This window comes from Emys orbicularis, chromosome 7, assembly GCF_028017835.1.
Source record: "Emys orbicularis isolate rEmyOrb1 chromosome 7, rEmyOrb1.hap1, whole genome shotgun sequence".
NCBI classification, from domain to species: domain Eukaryota; kingdom Metazoa; phylum Chordata; order Testudines; family Emydidae; genus Emys; species Emys orbicularis.
The window spans coordinates 103759035-103778198 of NC_088689.1; the positions used below are offsets into that span (position 1 = coordinate 103759035).

Sequence of the window (19164 nt, forward strand, 5' to 3'; positions counted from 1 at the left end):
TTTTTAAAATTAAGGAAAAGAGTATAGAATGAAGAGATAGGTATTGTCAGTTTGATATGGAATTATCATTGTTACCATAATGTATTTGGAAAACAAAACAAACTTTTAAAAAATTAATGGTCCTATAGACTTTGGGGCATGATTTGGTCTTATGTTTAAAACACATTCTAAAAAAGGAGAAAAATAGGTAAATTAAAACATGAGGGGAAAATATCTTGAATCACTTTCTGATGAGAGGAGAAAAATTACCATTTTCTGTGTTTCATAAGATTGTTTAAATTTATCTTGTGCATATGTTAGCGGGTTTTTTCCCTTTATCTGCTTACTGGATTTAATTTAACTAAAACTTCATGTCCTCTTCTGGACTGTTAATGCTATAAGATTATTATACTCCTATATGATAAATTTGTGTCTGAGTAAGTTTTGTAGTGTAAATAAAGGACTTAATACATTTATGTAATAGTTATAGCAGTTCTCTTCCTGTAGTGTCTGACGCTCAACTGCTAAGGAACTTAAGTGTATTAAGAAGCAACACTTGTTTCCCCCCCTGACTGACTGCAAGAAGGAAACAACTGGATAGGCCACTAACACCCAGGTTTGGTTCATGAAATCATCTGCCATATGTACAAGTCAGCCCCCACTGATGATACTGATAACCATGTGGAATTATGAAATGTTTATTGTACAGAACCCCTTTGAAGACTATCAAATCCAAATATGATCTCTGTAAATATGTACATTTTCTGTAATACAGTTCAGCTACCACATTTTAAAAAATTAAATAAGTGTTTTATACAGTTAGATTTGTGGACCCTTTTTGTTACAGCAAAACTAGCAACAATATTTAACTTGGACAGACAAAGATACCAGATTGGGTATTCCTTGGTTATGCTTCCAGTACCTTGGGATGAAAAAAGTCAGAGACAGACTGTCTTCAGCTGCCTGCAACAAATGTACAGGAATGGCACACAGATATAGCTCACTGCTTTTAGTTTAAGATTACACCAATGTTTTAACATTAATGCATTTTCCCAGAAAACTTTCAGTGACAAGAAAATTAGCTCTTAAAAAAACAAATTTTCTTGTATTTTTAAAAAAGTAGATGCCTCTTTGGTAGTCACTAAAATGCTAGACGTATCCCTATGATGTTTATATTTACAGTCTAGCGTAGATTGCTATAACAGACAGGGTGGGATAAGCCACAACAAACTAAGCGCTAGCAGTGCAGGAATGGTCTGGGCATATTCCCCCATAATGCGGAATGTTACCATCAAATAGTTGCGGGGTGGGATTAACAATAGCGGGGTGGTACCACTGTGGGTGAGCTGGAGATTTCAAAATTGTCACTTCAGATAACATTTGATGACTTTTTACAGTTAGTGTAAGGCTTTTTTGCCTAACTAAGCAGTGGATAGTAGCGAGAAGGATTTCAGCTTCATGGTCTTCTCCATCCTTCTGTGTGAATAAGGGCTACCTGTCAAAGGTGAGCTCCTGCTGCATGTACTGTTATAGCGCTGAACACTGATGTGCTAGCTCAAATGCAGCATTTTGGGGATATTTTTAAGTCGGGGGCGAGGGGGTAGGAGCCAATAACTGTCAGTGGTTTTGGATGTTGACAAGTCTTCCTGACACTGAAAACATGCAAGAAAATAGGTGAAACACAGCTTCAATTGTCATAGAGAAATGGTCTTTTTCTCTTTGAAGTTAGCATTGATTCTGGAAGAACACACACCACTAGGAAGAGTAGCTGTAAGCTGCTACTCATTTTAGTGTTACTAAACATTTAACAGGGATGATGATGTGTGTATCTTGTGTTTATTTTTTCCATTTTTTTCATTAAACTTGTCCAAGTATTTGTAACCACCAGAAGTTTGTATATTTATATGGACAAAAACTCTTATTACATGGATTCTTTTCTAAAGAACGAAAGAAGTGTGAGAAGTAATATTGCATTAAATAAAATTCATGAAGATCAAACAGAAGGAAAAAGCTGTGTTAAGATACTTACTTTATTCCTCAACGGTACTTAATTTTACTTTTACACAGGGTTCTGGTCTTAATGGTTTTATATGTTTAAGAAGAAGAGTCAGATCCATTACATTTTAAAATCAGTCCTATTAAGAGGCACCGCAATTTTCCTTTAAAAGCTTCCAGGTCTAGACTTACTGCTTCTAAAGTGAAGACCAAATCACTCAGTATAATGTTACTTATTTACAAATGCATGTATGTCTGTATGCCACTTTAGTATTTTATACATAGCTTTTCAATGATATGCAGCTTTAAGTTTCACTTGTGACATAACTGTTTATAATTTATTTGGATAAAGCAGGAGCACCCATATGCACAGAAATCTGTATGTAAAAAGCCAAAAACTGGGATTTTTAAAGGTGCCCATGCATTTTAGGCACTTACTTCCCTTTTGACTCAGTAGGATTTTGGCACCTAATTCAGGTTCTTCTGAAAAACCTCAGCCAAAAACTAGCACATTTAAAAAAAAAAAAGTCTCAAACCACAAGCAGGGGAAATGAGCTTGCTTTGGACAACAGGACAATTTTGAAAAGTAATATTCAATTGAGGTTCCATTATAATCTTGTTAGATTACCACACAAATGCAGCTCTCTCCCGTAACATCCGGACACCAAAGCGTTGCCATTCTCGCTGATATATCCATAGTTCCTGGGTTGTATCCAGGCAGGCCAAAACTGCACCGCCTTTCCATGCAATCAAGCGTGGATCCATATCCTAAAATTAAGAACAAGGATTGCATAAAAATTATGGAGCTGTTTTTCAGAGGTACTAAATACCGGCAGCTCCCATTTAATTTAATGAAAGTTCACTCAGCACCTTTGAAAATCTGGCCAACAATTTCCCCCAACGTTTTTGTGTGATAAACCTAAATATTTTCCCCCATGTTTAATTTATTAAGGAACTTAGAAGTCACTGATTTTACAGTGTATCGACAAGGAAAATCAAGCCTTGCGAGTAAAACTATTGAAAAAGGGAATACTTAAATAGTTTGGTTTTAGAAATTTAGCTGATTAATGCCAAATATTATTTACACTCAATACTATGCATCCTCTTATATTTCTTACTCTTCCTTCTTTGCTAATGTTAACTCAAGTTACTGACAAGCAGACAGGATTAGTTATCTTTCACCATATTCCTCACGGCCATTCCGAGTCCCTTTTCCTAAAACTAACTTTGCTAGCTGTTGGTTAAATTTCTTATTCTGAAAGAAGCAATTAGCAATAATCTATCAATTGTAAGGCTACTATAACTAGTCATTCTACCTCCAGATACATATATCCGTAGTGGTAGCTCATAGTATAGCGATCTGAAAAACAATCTGATCTGAGGTCTCCCATAAGGCATGTAACTGAACTATGATAGTTCTGAAATAATAGATTTTTAAACCTTTAGATTCCAAATAGTCTATGAATAGTTCATTAATTCAGCTTCATTAACATCATACCTTAGGTCTTGTAATGACTTCTACATTTTCAACAACTCTTCTGAAAGAAGGAGGCATTTTGTTGAGAATTCGGTGCTGAAGAAATTCTTGAGCTTTATGAAACATCAGACCTCCTCCCACTACTAGGATAGAACTATACATCTTCTTTTTGGTATCATCAGAGGCTGGAATGATATGATTTATATATATATATATATATATATTAAAAAAAAAAAAAAACTGAAGTGCTAATACTACCTAAACTTGGATTATGAAAAACTGCATAAAAGTCAAAGTAGTTAGGATTAGTGAAAGTTATTGTAGAAGCAGACATTTCTCAGTTACTAACAGCATGAAGATATTTAACAAAAATGGGCTTTCATAAAGCACTGGAAATGAGAGATAGTACAGCAACTTATTTTCTAGACAACAAAGCTAAAGGAGAGAATTCTAGTTTCTGTAAGGTAATGAAAGATGTTGGAATTTGGTCTGGACCAAGTGATTGGGATCTAATTACAGTATTATGCAAATATAGTTCTTACCACAGCAGTCAATACTATGAAGAATGGCTTTGTCAAGGCCTAGTGCTTTGCCTTCAAACTGGGATATAGCGGTTTTCCTGGACATGTGTGCTGCTAGGGGTTCCTCAGACTCATTTCCAGCTATTATACAATCACTCTGAGAGGATCCCAGTTCCACTTCTTGTGGATACATCCTCTCTGAAATGTCTGAGGACTGGCCACGCAAGTCTCCCTCAAATCCACCAGGCTTGGACATGGACTTCCTATCAGCTGTAGCTTTCGCAGACTTAAAAACAAAATAATAAATTGATAAGTTAATTTTATTAATTTAAAAAATTAATTTCAAATCCTCGCAGGTTGCTTTGGCATAGGAACAGTGTTCTAATGACTCAAATAATATAGCACTAATTTTTCTTTTGCTTCTCTTTAGCTTACCGAAAAGAAGTGTTGAATGTTGCATTTCCACCCCATACAAGTATTATTCTAAACCACAACTTTAAAAAAAAAAAAAAAAAACACCTCATTTTTGAAGTCCATCAAACATTTCAAATGGGTATCATAGCATAAAGTCATAATGTAGTTTCCACAAATATAGAAGTTTTATCTATGGGGGCTTATCTACACATAGTTAAAGCAGTATAACCCCTTAGTGTGGATACAGTTATACTTGTATAAGAGGTGCTTATATCAGTTTAATTTAGGCCTGGTCTACACTAGAAAACTAGGTCAGCTTTGTGACACAGTTAAACAGACCCATGTAGCCAGTGCTTGGTCGATGGATGAATTCTCCTGTCGACCTCACTACTGCCTCTCGGGAAGGTGGATTACCTACACCAGGGGTAGGTAACCTATGGCATGGCACGCGAGCTGATTTTCAGTGGCACTCACACTGCCCGGGTCCTGGCCACTGGTCCAGGGGGGCTCTGCATTTTAATTTAATTTTAAATGAAACTTCTTAAACATTTTAAAAACCTTATTTACTTTACATACAACAATAGTTTAGTTATATATTATAGACTTATAAAAAGATCTTCTAAAAATGTTAAAATATATTACTTGCACGCGAAACTTAAATTAGAGTGAATAAATGAAGTCTCAGCACACCACTTCTGAAAGGTTGCCGACCCCTGACCTACAATGACAGGAGAACCCCTCTCGTTAGCATAGATAGTGTCTGGACTGCAGTGCTGCAGCTATGCCACTGTAGTGTTTCAAGTGTAGACGATTATTCCCATTACATTTTCTAAACCCATATAGTTTTAATAGTACAAAAACTCTGTAGATTCGCCTTAAATTGAGACAAAATCCTATACATTTGCCTGTTACAAATCAGTTAATTTTTTTACTCATATAAGTTTTACAGTAGTTAAAGGATTTGTGCACATTTTTAATTATTCCCATTACTTAATATTTATGAAGTGCTCCAAGTGCTGTATAATAATTTAAATTATTCATAATTTACTGTAAACAGGTTTTTTAATAAGTCTTTGTGAAAAAGAAATGCAAATTATGAGAGATTTCATTTACTACAAAAAGATGTGCTGAATGTCTCCATTGCTCAGGCCAAGAGTGACATTTAGCATATAATTACAAAACTAACCTTCTATAATTATTACAAAGCATGCTAAAGGTGCTGCCTTTCAGATGAGATGTAAAGACAGAGATCCTGAGTAGGTGTAGTTGGTAAAAACTCCATGGCAATTTCTGCAAAACTGCGTTAGCTTCAGTGTTCTGGCCAAATTCTAAGATGGGCAATTACATTTTGGCCTACATAAGCTGCCTCCGTTGTCTCTAGTGGACAAGTTATTCTTCACTTCCCTGCCTAAAACCTGTTCTGTAATGCTTTGGACACAGAACAGCTGACATCTCTCAACTTAGAGATGGCTTCTTTTCAATGGAGAAACACACACAGGTAATAATTATATTAACTCCTGGGTAAATGGTAAATGGTTTTCTGTGAAAACTAAACATTAACACACCTGCTCTTGTTTACTTTGGGTAGCTAATAGATAATGTTCATCATGAGGATCCTCTGGGTCACCTTGTGACCTGTGTTGCAAAGATGTCATTTTCTGCCCAACAATTCCAAAAGTTGCTGGATAAAACAGAGCCATCGGAGCCTGGGTAGTGAAAGATGAAAAAGTTTAATACACTCTTCTGTTTAAACACATATTTTTCAAGTTCAATGTTTGTCCATTAACCAAATATTCTTTTTAAAATAAAGCCTAATATTTTTTAATGGATTTACAACTGTAAAGTGTCTCATGCCTCAGAATCAACAGATTACTACTTTGTTTCATATAGCCTTTTAACAGGGAGAAGTATCTGAGTCCTCTTTAAACCGAGTTGTAAACCATTACAAAAACACAAACACACGTACGTACGCACGCATATTATATATATTTTAAATGTGGTATCAGACTATCAACTAGTATTCATCAGCATTGCAAGTGTATTACAAAAAGTCACAGTAGAGAGAGAGGGAAAAAAAACTGATATCTCAACATTTATCAAGTATAGGATGTAGGTCCACAGATAGGAGGACATGTCAGATAATGAGGTGGTCACCAGTGATGCATTAGAGATGCTCCTATCTATAGCAAATTGATTTTAACAGCTTTTAATAAAGTGCCCATAAGTACTGTTAAAGCATTCAACCTTTGTAGGGTACATCCAGTAAAATGTGACACAGTAAGCAGCAGCTTAGTAAGGCATTCTATGGAGTACTGGGCAATGGGGCATATGCTGTGGGAGGGTAGTGACAGATATGCAAACTCAGTACATTATTGCCAGAAGCTGGGAATGGGAGACAGGGGATGGATCACGTGATGATTATCTGTTCCGTTCATTCCCTAGGAAGCACCTGGCATTGGCCACTGTCAGAAGACAGGATGCTGGGCTAGATGGTCCATTGGTTTGACCCAGTATGGCCATTCTTAAAGTTGTGGCAAGGCACCTCTTTTCTCTTGCCAGACTTAGTGTTTCCCCCTGTCATGATGGTGGGCCTGGGGTAATCAGCCCCACTCAGCCAGGGTTTGCCTTCCCCGTTCTGTGCTCCCTTGGTCGTATTTTCAGGGCAGGCCTGAGGGTCGGCCTAAGGGGTGATTCTCCACCAAACAAAAGGAAACAGTCTCCTGAACAAAAACCCTAGGGGGGTACCTTTTGCTGCCCCCCTCGCTGGGGCAAGGTGTCGTCCAGTTGGTTGCCCTGGGGTGCCAGTCTTTCCCCTAGGAGGCACTCAGGTTTGGCTGTTTCCCCTATGGGAAGAAGCACAGCCTCTCATCCTGGAACAGCCTATTCCCCTGCTGCCATTAGCCTGGTAGCAGCTTGTGTGTGTGTGTGTGTCTCTCTCTCTCCTCCTTTGCTCTCCCCAGAAGAAGGGTTTTTAAAGGCCTCAGACAACCCTTAATTGGATTCAGGTGTCCCTAATTGACCTGAGGTAACCCCTTCTCCGCTTATAGGAAAAAGGGCCTTTAACATTCTAGGGCTAATATATCGGCCTTTAAGTACCCTCTTGCACCTGTCCGGCCTGACTTTGTCACAAGGTTTTATTACTGTGCACACACATTTTGAATTTACCTGTAGTTTTTCATCCCCTAATCGGAACTGGTATAATAAGGCTGGAGAGTCTGGATGACGAATCTGGAACTCATGGTCTTGCAGTCCAGAAATATCCTATTTTTAATGGAATATGGCAACAAAGGTAATCAATTCTGTACAGTCTAAGATTACTCTCTCAAAGCTTTTTACTTGTATTCATCAAGACAAAAACAAATAATGAAACTCACTTATGAATCTGAATTTTGTTTGCATTTCCTGCTTTCCAAAGCCTTTGTCCTGCAACAGGATCTGCTAATGCAGCCTTTTCTGCATGCAGATTCCCACTGAAGTCAACATGGCTGTGCTTGGGTAGTGGAATCCCATGTTAGCGGAACCTGTTGTAGGACTGGGGCCTAACACGGGAACTACATGACTCAACAACCCAGAGGATTAACTGAACCATATGGAAGGAGCTCAGCAAGAAGCTTGCTGTGGGGAGCCCTCAATAGTGATGCAAAAATTATATTAATAAAATTATTTTAACTTATTTTTAATTAGGACATTACAAACTTGTTTGCACCTTTACTGAAAATTAAGCCATAGCTACAAGTATGTTACAGCCAGAATGTTTGGAAACATAACAATGAATATGTTTAGTTAGAGATGTTACAAAATATTAAAGCTAATCAAAGAAATTCCTAAAGGTTTGTGCTTCCATCTCTCAAAGACAAGCAATATCAAGAAGACAAACCATGTCAGACATACATGTTTTTAAGTACAGGCCAAAGTGTAAAAAAAGAATGGAATGTGTGTTATCAGAGCCATAAATCTAAGTTGTAAAGTGTCTACACCAACCCCTCCATCAGGAAAATCTCTGCTTGTGTTTTTGAACTCCAGGAAAAACATGTGGAGTTGGAAGTGTTTTAAACTTTTGTTGATTTCTTAAATGTAGAAATGGCAAACACCTTTTGAGATATATATGTGCAAATATTTTGTATCTAAATGCAAGCATTCATGTAATAACTGCCTGGTATCATGGTTATAGGACAGTGAAAGGTTTTATGCACAAATATAGCAAGGTCATTTGATGCTACAACTGGATACTAACATTAGAAACCTTTTAAGTATACTTTATATTAACGGGGAATTAATTAATTACTAATAATGCACAAGCAAATCCTCACGCAACTCAGGAAGACAAGATAATCATTGTTCCAAAAACTGTCATGTAGAATCAACAACTTAAGCTTAAGACTTTTTCCCCACCTGGTCTAAATGACAAAATGTCTCTTTTAAGTGCTGAAGGAGAAGGCAGTCCATTTTATTAGCTAACTGACAATCCCTGTAAGGAAACCCAGCTCGCTGCATAAGCCAGTAAAAACACCTTGATACATCAGATCCACCATATGCAAGGCACAACCTTAAAAAAAAGAGAGAGAAATAGATGAACGTTAATTTATTCACTTTGCCCAGAGCTAACATTATGTATCAGCCTAAAAACGAACATGGACAATATTGTTCACATAGGGCCAGCTCCTGCTCTCTTTACAGAAGCAAAAACTCTCTAATACGGATCATATAGTAGAATGGGATGCTTCTGTTGTGAAAGTCCTAAGTATTAAACCAAAAAACAATTAACTACATGAATAAGGTGTTGCCCTTATGCATATCTACTAATAAATCTTTTTTACTTTAAAAACAAGTAATGTAAGATAAAACATCTCCACCCCACCCTCTTTAGTGGTTTTGTAGTAATTCTGCTCATAAAGAAAAAATTACCGGGTGTTACGGTGTGAAACTCCATCCTCTACACAGCAAACACTTGTCTTCTGATCCCCTACATCTACTATACACGCACTACCTAAGCCACTTCCAAAAGTAGCACAGACAGACTCCTGATGGACCACTATACCTAAAAATATGAGAGGAAGATTAAGTCTGGTTTTAAACCAAGCTCCAGACATTTAAAGTAAACACTTATATATTTAAAAAATCTACTACCCAAAAACTAACACTGAGGTCCTAATCCTGTATTGAAAGTTTAAATTGTGCAAAATAGCCACATTTGCCAGGAAAAGTTTTCACCTTCCCACTGGTGAAGAGATCTTTTAAGCCTTTAGGAAAGATAAATTAAGGGCGAAGTGGACGTCTACATTGAAAGTTTCCTTGCTTTTATGGGTTTCGGAAAGAATCTGGACCTAACATCAACCTTAATTTTGTAGCGGGTATTAAAGGGCTTCAATTACCAGTAGCAGGCTGTGACACTTTGAGGTTCAACCCAGACCAGGAGGGGGTCATGTCACCAACTGTCCTGCAACTCTGAGTGCCTTAAGTGCTAAGCTGCTGTGGTTCACAGCCCTGAGACCAACAGCCAGCCTACAAGCATGCAGGTCACACCTTGGCTTCCACCGCCCAGTTACTTTTTGCAGGGTGAGCCCAACATTCCCCCAGCCCCAAATTTCCCCAAAACTGTCTGCCCTGTGGTGTCCACCTCTCCTGGAATAGTCACAGAAGTTAAGTTTTCAGCTCCTTTAAAAAGAAAGTAAACAGCAGCTCATTACTTTAACTGGGGTTCGAAAAACTTATTTCAATCAAAGCACTGCACTGGTTTATAGTAAAACATTTGCTAACAAAAAGTCATAGGTTTAAGTGAAATCAAATAGGAATAAGGATAGAAATTATTACAAATAAACAAAAGTAAAAATGCTTCTAAAAACAAACAATTTCAGCAAGTTACAATCTTTGCCTAAGCAGTTTTCTCACCTATACTCAGATCCCAGAGACTTCAGCCCTCTTACCTGAAAGACCAAAGTTCTGTGATTTCACGAACTCTGGCCCTTTCCCTCCCTCAAGTGATTGATGCTAAAATGGCTCTCTGTCCTTGCTTATATTTTCCAAAATTCAATAACCTTGCTTCAGGAGGCAAGAAGCCACGCTGCGGGCTCCGCTTGCTGTATCCACCAGGGAGCTGTTAATTTTTGCAGTCTTCTCCTCTCATTGTGATAGTTAAAAGGCTATCTAACCCACTTGCTAATTTGATGGCTATGTTTACCTTGTTTGTAAATGTACCTTCCTTGTCCCTTCCTGACGATCAGGCTGGTCAGACATACAAATATGCATTTCTTTGTTTAAGGCTGACTAGGTTTATACATTGCTTGCCAAACACATTTTAAGAACATAAAATTCTAGTATGTATTTATAAGTCTTATAATCAGCATGTTATCAGTTTGCATACACCTCACATGACACCTTTTAGACAGAGATTATGACAACAGTGAGTTGGCGTATACTGAGTATGTCAGGCCTGACAAGAGTTGCTGACACAGAGTAGTGAGCCACCAATGGGCCCCCATGTCACACAGAGAAGGCATTTTTCTCACATTTTTGGTTTTAATCCAATCGTTTCCTTTTTAAGTTTTGAGTAAGTTCTTTAAATGGATAAACAAGGTTTGATACCATGCTTCTGTGCATCCCCTTCAACCCACTTTCAACCCTCACAAACATTTTCTTCATGTTTACACCCCCGCCATACACTTTCACTTGAAGAGTACTAAACAAAGACTCCCTTCAAATCCCCTTCTTCTGAACTCTGAAGGAAGAGAATTCCTCATTTTAGGCAAGTAGTTTGTAGAACAATATATAAGGACTAAATTTAAATGTAGGTCTTTTAAATAGAAGACACGGAGTTTAGTAGTTACATTCAGTAATTAGTTCAGCTCAACACTGAGTTAATGTTTAGGAAATGGCACCCTCAAGTGGAGATGTTGATAATATTTTAACTTCTATAACTTTCCAGTGTTTCATACTCATGCACCCTCACGTACACTGTTTAATCCGTCAGACTTAGCCAAAGAAAAACTAAAAATTGAGGCTTTAATTTTTTTTAAACTTTGTCATCAAACAGGCTTAGAGGAACAGGAGGAAAGTTTGGAAGAATTGAAGAAATGTGTGTCAGCTTCTTGTATGTTGCTACTTTTTCCTGTATGCACAACAATGTCGACATAAGCCTTTAAAGTCAAAGAACGAACATTTTTTCTTTCCACATACCATTAAACATGTAGTATTCTCCTCATTAGGGTAAGACCCTAAGAGTAAGACCTTCCAACCAAAAGCTACAGGTCTGAGTTAGAAAACACCTGTAAAGTGCCAAAGGGACCTAACTGGCTATTTCATATTAAAAAGAAACAGCAAATCAATTTCATTCATATACATGTATTTCTTTTGCTGGTTGTTTTCCTCCCACCTACATAAACCTTTCAGATAGAACGTCCCTTCCTTTTATCTTATGAATTTTCTTTATCAGATACAGAAAAGGCTAAGCAAGTTCATACTACTGGTGTCCAGCAAGGAAGAGGAAACTATTTGTTGCTGTGAGAATGCTCAGGAATAATAAACAATAAAGGATATTAAACATAAAAGGCACACAAGGAGATTATATATATATATATATATATATATATACTTAATGCAGTGGCTCTTAAACTTTAGTATTAGCGACCCCTTTCACACAGCAAACCTATGAGTGCGACCCACCCCTTATAAATTAAAACCACGTTTTTTTATATTTAACACTATTATAAATGCTGGAGGTGAAGGCTGACAGCTCGCAACCCTCCATGTAATAACCTTGCAAGCCCCTGAGGGGTCACGACCCCCCCGTTTGAGAACCCCTGCTTTAATGGCTTGCAACTAACCACATTTTATCATCATTTAGTATGTTAACTATTGTATAACTTATTTGTTTCCACTTTCTAAGCCTCTCTTTTGATCTTTCAAATCTATTTAAGAGTTTTAAGTGCCTAACACAGAAGTGGACTTTCTGGCTCCTGCAAGGACTTTTTGATAAGTTTAAACTTAAGCACTCTGTTCATACAGCAATTTACACTGCTATGTGGACTCTAATAAACAAAATATAATGTGACACAAAAAGTGAGTCTTGGACTTTCAAAAAAACAAAAACAAAAAAACCCACCACATTATATAGAAAGTTTGTTAGCTTTATGAACGGAAAGGGAATTAAATGTCCCTATTTCCTATAAAAAGAAAGGACTTTCAAACTAGGGGAAAAAATATTGAAGAGCAAACAATTCAACAGTTCAAAAATCAATGTACTTTACTTTATAAATATTTTTTTTAAATCATCTCCTGCTTCGAGTGTAAATATTTAGGTCAACCAGATACTACTTTTGTACAATCCATCGGTGAAAAGGAGAATAACAGCACCTTGCATTTATATAGACCCTTTATTTGAAACCCTGAAGGATCTCAACATTCTTTGCACTGACACTTCACCAATCACTAAAATGCAACAGCAATAAGATGGCACTGAGGCTTCAGACATCAGTCTGTTACCATGCAAGATATCCCAATTCAAGAGCTGCTTTATGATTTACTTTGTGTAGGTTGGTGGGGAGCAAGCCTCACCTGAAGTGATCAGTTTGGTCTTTTAACAAGTAAACGAAGAGCATGAGTAACTTGCCCTAATGCTGGCTCACTACTTAGCCCTGCCAAGAGAGACAAGAATTGCAATAGTGACTGGCAAGAGGCCAGGGGTACCAGTCTCAGAATAGAAAGTGCGTCTGGCTCAGAAATCAGATGCCTTTAAAAAAATCCTTAAGCTATACAAATTAATATTAAATGCGCACTTATTCACTTTTACCTGAAAAGCCCATCTTCATTAGGATCATATGTACGAGTTCTTTCACATGTTGTTTATTATAGATGTCTGGTATTAGTAAAATGCATCTGTAATACTGAGGACAAAAGCAAATTAAGGGCAGCCTTCAAATCAATGTAGAGTTCAAAACAACTCCTTCATATATGCTAGAATGCTAGATGCCCCATGGTACGCTACTGAAAAAATACAGATGTAAAGGCACTGAGAAGAAGCAGAACAATTGGAGAAAGAGTGGTTATGTAAAAAAACATTTATTTTCATCATTTAAAAATTCAGTTCAAAGTGGTATCAAATGTCTGTATTTATAGGAGCTTAAGAAATGTTTAAAAACATTTCATGCAATAACATGGCAGACACAAGAAAAGCCACCTGCTCAATAAGAACAATTCAGCAGGTTTAGCCTGGATGTGCTGTTGGTGGCCTGTGATGTGCAGGTCAGAGTAGATGATCTGGTGGTTCCTTCTGGCCTTAGATTCTGTGATTCTAGACCTCAGTCCCTTAACAACTCTAATCAACCTATGAACACAGAACAATGAAGTGAAATATTTTATTAATTTGAATTTTCAAAGACAATCCAACTTACTTTTAAAGTTTCAGTACCAAATGCTGCCCTCAGATAAGTGCACAGAACTCCAAGTAAAGTCCATGGAAGCTATGCACGCTCGGGGACAGAATTTACCAAAAGGTTGAGAGAGAACACTGTCAGCGGCAAGAGTAAGATATCTGAGGTGTCTCTTTAGTTGACACCCTCTGGAACCCTCCGGACAATGCAAGAGATGGAGTTAAAATAATTTACTCAGCTGAACAGAAAGTGACCACAAGCTCACCTTTAAGTCTTTCAGTGGTATTTCCAAATATTTTTGTATTACGTGCGACCAGATAACTTCAAGATCTGCTAGTACTGCAGTAAGGGAGCCGCCAGGCCCTGGGTGAAGGTTTAACTGTCCTCTTCGGATAGGCCAATGAATATTATAACAATCTAAAGGATTAACATATAGCGCCTGAAGAGAAAAGAGAAAGAAAGGTTAATAATTAATGCTAACAATCTGTTCTGTTCGGTAGCTGATTCAACAGATTGCACACACACAGTGCACAACGTGGCCCTGATCCAGGATTGGGGCCCCTACACACTACTGCAATACTTTAAAAAAGTAACCTCTTCTCAAATGGAAAGACCTTTCCAACTACAGCAATGGGAACATGATTGGACAATCCAATACAGAATAGGAAAAAAATGGGTAAGTATTTAAAGATCTGAAACTAGAAATCATCTGAATACGCATAACAATAGAAATAATCCCATGGGGTGGTTGGTAACATATTTCAAGTATTAAACCAGATTAGAGAGAAAAACAGTGCTTAATAAAACACTCTGAAGTACTGAAATAATCAATGAACAAATTATGTGGCATATGATGCCTTGTGCTGATCTAGTCACTGATTTCTTGCCTTTTCTGTACACTATACACAATGGGACAGTTTAATTTAGTCGATGAAGAAATGCTAATTTACACACTAGCTGAGGATCTGACCTATTGCTTTTATTAACAACTAACTAAAAAGTTTCTTGCGTTAATCATTGATGTTTTATTTGTATGAGGAAAAAACAACGTAGGAAAAGGATTCTTAAAAGAACTACAGTTTACTCTAATTTTTTTCCAGGTTAGGGAACCTTCATGTCATGCTAAATGACACTAAATGGTCATGTAGCCTCTTTGGGAGTATTCTCCCCTTCCCCCCAGCTAGAGATTTCATCATTATCTACTGTTTGAATATTTAGGATAACTTGCCTTTTGATACATATTACACCTCTACCTCAATATAACGCTGTCCTCAGGAGCCAAAAAATCTTACCGCGTTATAGGTGAAACTGCGTTATATCGAACTTGCTTTGATCCACCAGAGTGTGCAGCCCCGCACGCCCGGAGCGCTGCTTTACCACATTATATCCGAATTTGTGTTATATCGGGTCATGTTATATCGGGGTAGAGGTGTATATCAAATTGTGAATTTAAATATTTGCATTAAAGGACGCTATCAGCACCTTGTTTCAAGGGAAAAGTGAATTCCTACCTCTTCTCCTACCAGATACTCAGGATGATGGGACGTATTTGTCCATTTGTTCCCAGAGCTGTGATCTAGAATAGCCGGTCGCATCTGTCTGTTGTATGATCGGGCCTGTAATGTAAATTAAGTCATGCATTATTAAGAAATATTTGGCCAATCATCTTTTATGCACAAGTGGAAAAATATATTGAAGGCTCATTTTGAGAATGCACTTTCCTCTTCTGTATGGCCAAGGCACATCTGTTGCTTACTGTTGCATGAACTGCTCTCCTTTTACCCTTTAGAATATATCAAATTGAACTACTGTATAACAGAACAATTTAACAAACAATTATGAATGAGTTACCTGATCAGGTGACACTGGTATACGCCTTGCACCATTTGACATCTTTTTGGACCATATTGCTTGATCCACCATTTTAAGGCCATTTTGTCTTTGCTCAGTACTTTCAGGTTTCTAAACAAAAACAAACAAAGAAAAATCACATACAGCATAAAAAGCTCTCTTCCAAAATACACCTCAACCCCGATATAACAGGGTCGTGGGGAGCCAAAAATCCCTACCGCGTTATAGGTGAAATGCCGTTATATTGGGGTAGGGGCAGCAGGGCTCCAGCGGTGATTTGGGGAGCCCCAGGCCCTTTAAATCACCGGCGGAGCCCCACTGCCGGGGTAGGGGCGGCAGGGCTCCAGCGGTGATTTAAAGGGCCTGGGGCTCCCCGCAGCAGCCAGAGCCCCAGACCCTTTAAAGCGCCAGAGGAGCCCCGCTGCTACAGCGCTATATGCGAACCCGTGTTATATCAGGCCGCGTTATAGCGGGGTAGAGGTGTACAGGTAAAGTATACAACTCTGTATAATGAATACTGAAGCTGATAGTCAGTAAAATATGTGAGATCCCTATAGCGATTAAATGACAAGAGATGATGAGAATGCAAGTATGGTGAACGTACAATGACTTTTGGAAAACACACATTTGTTTCACAAGCCCAAACACACAACTGAAGTCAATTAGAGTCTTTCCATTAACTCTAGTGAAGACGCGATAAATCGACCACCGAGCGCTCGCCTGTCGACTCTGGTACTCCACTGGCGCGAGAAGCATAGGCAGAGTCGACGGGGGAGCGTCAGTAGTCGACCTACCGTAGCGAAGACACCGCGGTAAGTACATTCACTTCAGCTACGCTATTTTCATAGCTGAAGTTGCGTAACTTAGACCGACTTAGGCCTGGTCTACACGGGAGGAGGAGCGAGCTAAGTAATGCTCTGTTCAGAAAATAAAATGTAAAAATATTGAAGATGCTAATTTGGTGAATTAATTTACATGAAAGACTCAAATTATAAATATCACTGTGTACATTTAAATTATTTAAACTAAATTTGCTCAATCATATTCTTAGAAGAGATTATACTGCGTAATGTATTAAATAAATTACAAACTTCATTTTGAATATGCTGCACATGAAATCATCAGATTTTAACTTTATTCCACTCCAACCACCATTCCCAAAACATGAATGTAATGTGTGATGGGAGCAAATAGGAAGATTCGTTAAAGAGCTTGTAATGTGTGCATATGATTCTTTCATTTAATGCGTTCAGAACAAGTAGAGGTGCTCAAACTGCATAAATTGTGCAATTCTGTTAACTTCAGTAGAGTGGCACCTGCTTATACCAACAGTAACCTTGACCACCAGTAATAACAATTTCACCTAAATGCCTATTAATATATTTTCTTTGTTGTTTAGTCACAATTTTTACTGAGCGGTCTTTTCTTTCATTCTTTTGATATTAGTTTTAAACAACCATGGTGTTTCTTCGGAAAAGTATGTTTGAATTTAACAACAGGGAAAATACGAAACCCACAATTCACAACCAATAGTCAATTTTAGCTGGCCTTGAATTGTTACAATTACTGAACAACATGGCACTTACATTGAGTCCATCTCTTAGGAGCCAACTATCTTTGTATACAGGCTGTCCTTGATGTTTCTGTCTTCTTGCAATGATATGGGGAGTACTAACAGGAAGCGTGTCAGTGGCTCTCCCAATTCTCAGAGTTGTTGATCCAGGATGTATCACAACAATGAAGTTGCTTTGTATTTGCTGGAAACATTGAAATACACAGTAGTATACTACATGCATGTCCATAAGTGTAGTCCACTTCTGCCTATAATTGCCTAATATCTTCCTGAGTTTACAGTCACTTCTCCCTGAAATGCCACCTTCTACAAATGAACCCCCTCCCTGTTGTTATAAATGTACATTATAAAGTAGTGCTTTTTATCCCAAAGGATTTCAAAGTGCTTAATCTATATACATACAAAACCACTGAAATGCAAGTCTTGGGTGGAAAAAGGCAGCGAGCTGGGATACTCACAAAATGCTTCACACTAGTGTACAAAAGGAAAATTTTGTCTCAGGATGCCAAAGTGTGTGTAATGCAGGCAGATGCTAAACTTTTAATATCTCAAAACGACTCTACAACTGATGCTTTTAACTTATATTTGCTCCGGATTTAACATGGATAAGATCAACAATGCCAATTACACAGTTCTGAGGACTAAGAGGGACGGGACACGGCTGCTACTCTGAAAACGGTTCTGAGGATGTCCCCAGCACATGTTTTGAAGTACCCCAGGTACCATAGAAAAAGAGATGCCTGCTCTGTTCCCACATGGGAGGAAAGTCTTTGAGAAGGGAAAACTAATCAACTAGCACAGTTCAAAGTTCTTCCAAACTAGACAAGATTAAAAAGAAGAACTTTACAGTGAGATGATTTAGCTGCCTTTGAGACTCCTCTGTCCTGGACAGAGAGGGCAAAAAGGAATCTCTTTGGATTCATAGGGCAGCCCCTTTCCCTTCCGTCTCAGGGGTCTTCCCTGCGGAGGGTGCAGCTGCCAAGGGGAAGGGGGCACAGCTAGCACAAGGTGCAGCACCTGTTCAGCGGGGAAGGGGCAATGCGAGGAGAAAGAAGAGAGCTGCTCGTGCAGAAAGTGGGGGGCGCGCTGGGGGCAGCAAGGGGAGAGCAGCGAGACGCGGAGAGGAGAAAGACCTGATCAGACAGCGGAGTGACGTGCAGTGTTGTGGGGCGGAAGGGATGAGCTACATGAGAGGAGAGGGGGCTGGGGGAGGAGGGGACCGGCGCCCCGACGGGAGAGGGGACTGGGGGGGAGGAGGGGGGGAGCCGCGCCCCGAGGGCAGCGGGCTGGGGTGACTCGGGTTGGGGAGCTGCAGCAGGGCGATGGGCCGGGCGATCTAATCTGCCCGGCGGGGCTCACCTCCTGCAGGGACTCGGGCACGGCGGCGGGGACGATAGGCCGCTTGGCTCCGCGCTGCTCCCGCTCCTTGTCCCGCTCCTTGTCCTTCCCGTTCTCCGCTTCGCCTTTCTCTGCCTGGGTCATGGCCGCCTGCGCGGGTCCCCGTCACCTCCCCGCCGGCCAAGCGACACCGAACGCGGAGGCCCGCGCGGGCCCTGCCTGCACACAGGCCGACCGGCAGCGCGCCCGGCGTGTGCGCGCGCCCGATCCGGGGCGAGGTTCGGCGGGCAGCGCCCCGCAGCGCCTCGCGTACAGCCCCTCCCCGCGTTCACAGGGGGAAGTCAGGCCTGGCCCATTGCTCCAGCAGCGGCTTAGGCCTCCCCCTCCCGGGGCACATGCACCACTGAGAGGGGGAACAGCGTCAAAGCACCCACCCCGTCCAACAGAGTCTCAATTCCCTCCTGCAGCCCCCAGGGCCAGCTGTCACCGTCTCCCCTTTACTGAGTTGTCACAGTAACAGCAATGATTATTCCCTCCTCCCCCAGTTTATAATTTTGGGAGGGTTGAATAGTTTGCAGAGCAAGATCAGTGAGGAGATAGAGGGGGGATACTGTCATATCCCCATTGACCACCCTGTCGTAACTTGGCAGC

General features: G+C 39.5%; 1 protein-coding gene across 1 annotated transcript; it reads right to left on the minus strand.

The window, feature by feature from the left end:
• Positions 1 to 666: 666 nt before the first annotated feature.
• ACTR8 (actin related protein 8) lies at positions 667 to 18674 on the minus strand. The gene is made up of 13 exons (XM_065407218.1): positions 18535 to 18674; positions 17189 to 17359; positions 15603 to 15713; positions 15263 to 15367; positions 14017 to 14190; positions 13172 to 13265; positions 9292 to 9424; positions 8779 to 8932; positions 7552 to 7647; positions 5952 to 6092; positions 3994 to 4258; positions 3473 to 3636; positions 667 to 2742 (listed from the first exon to the last, which is right to left on the minus strand). Exons 1-13 carry the CDS (start codon positions 18655 to 18657, stop codon positions 2599 to 2601), a joined length of 1875 nt encoding a protein of 624 aa, XP_065263290.1. The 5' UTR covers positions 18658 to 18674; the 3' UTR covers positions 667 to 2598.
• Between the last annotated feature and the right edge of the window lie 490 nt (positions 18675 to 19164).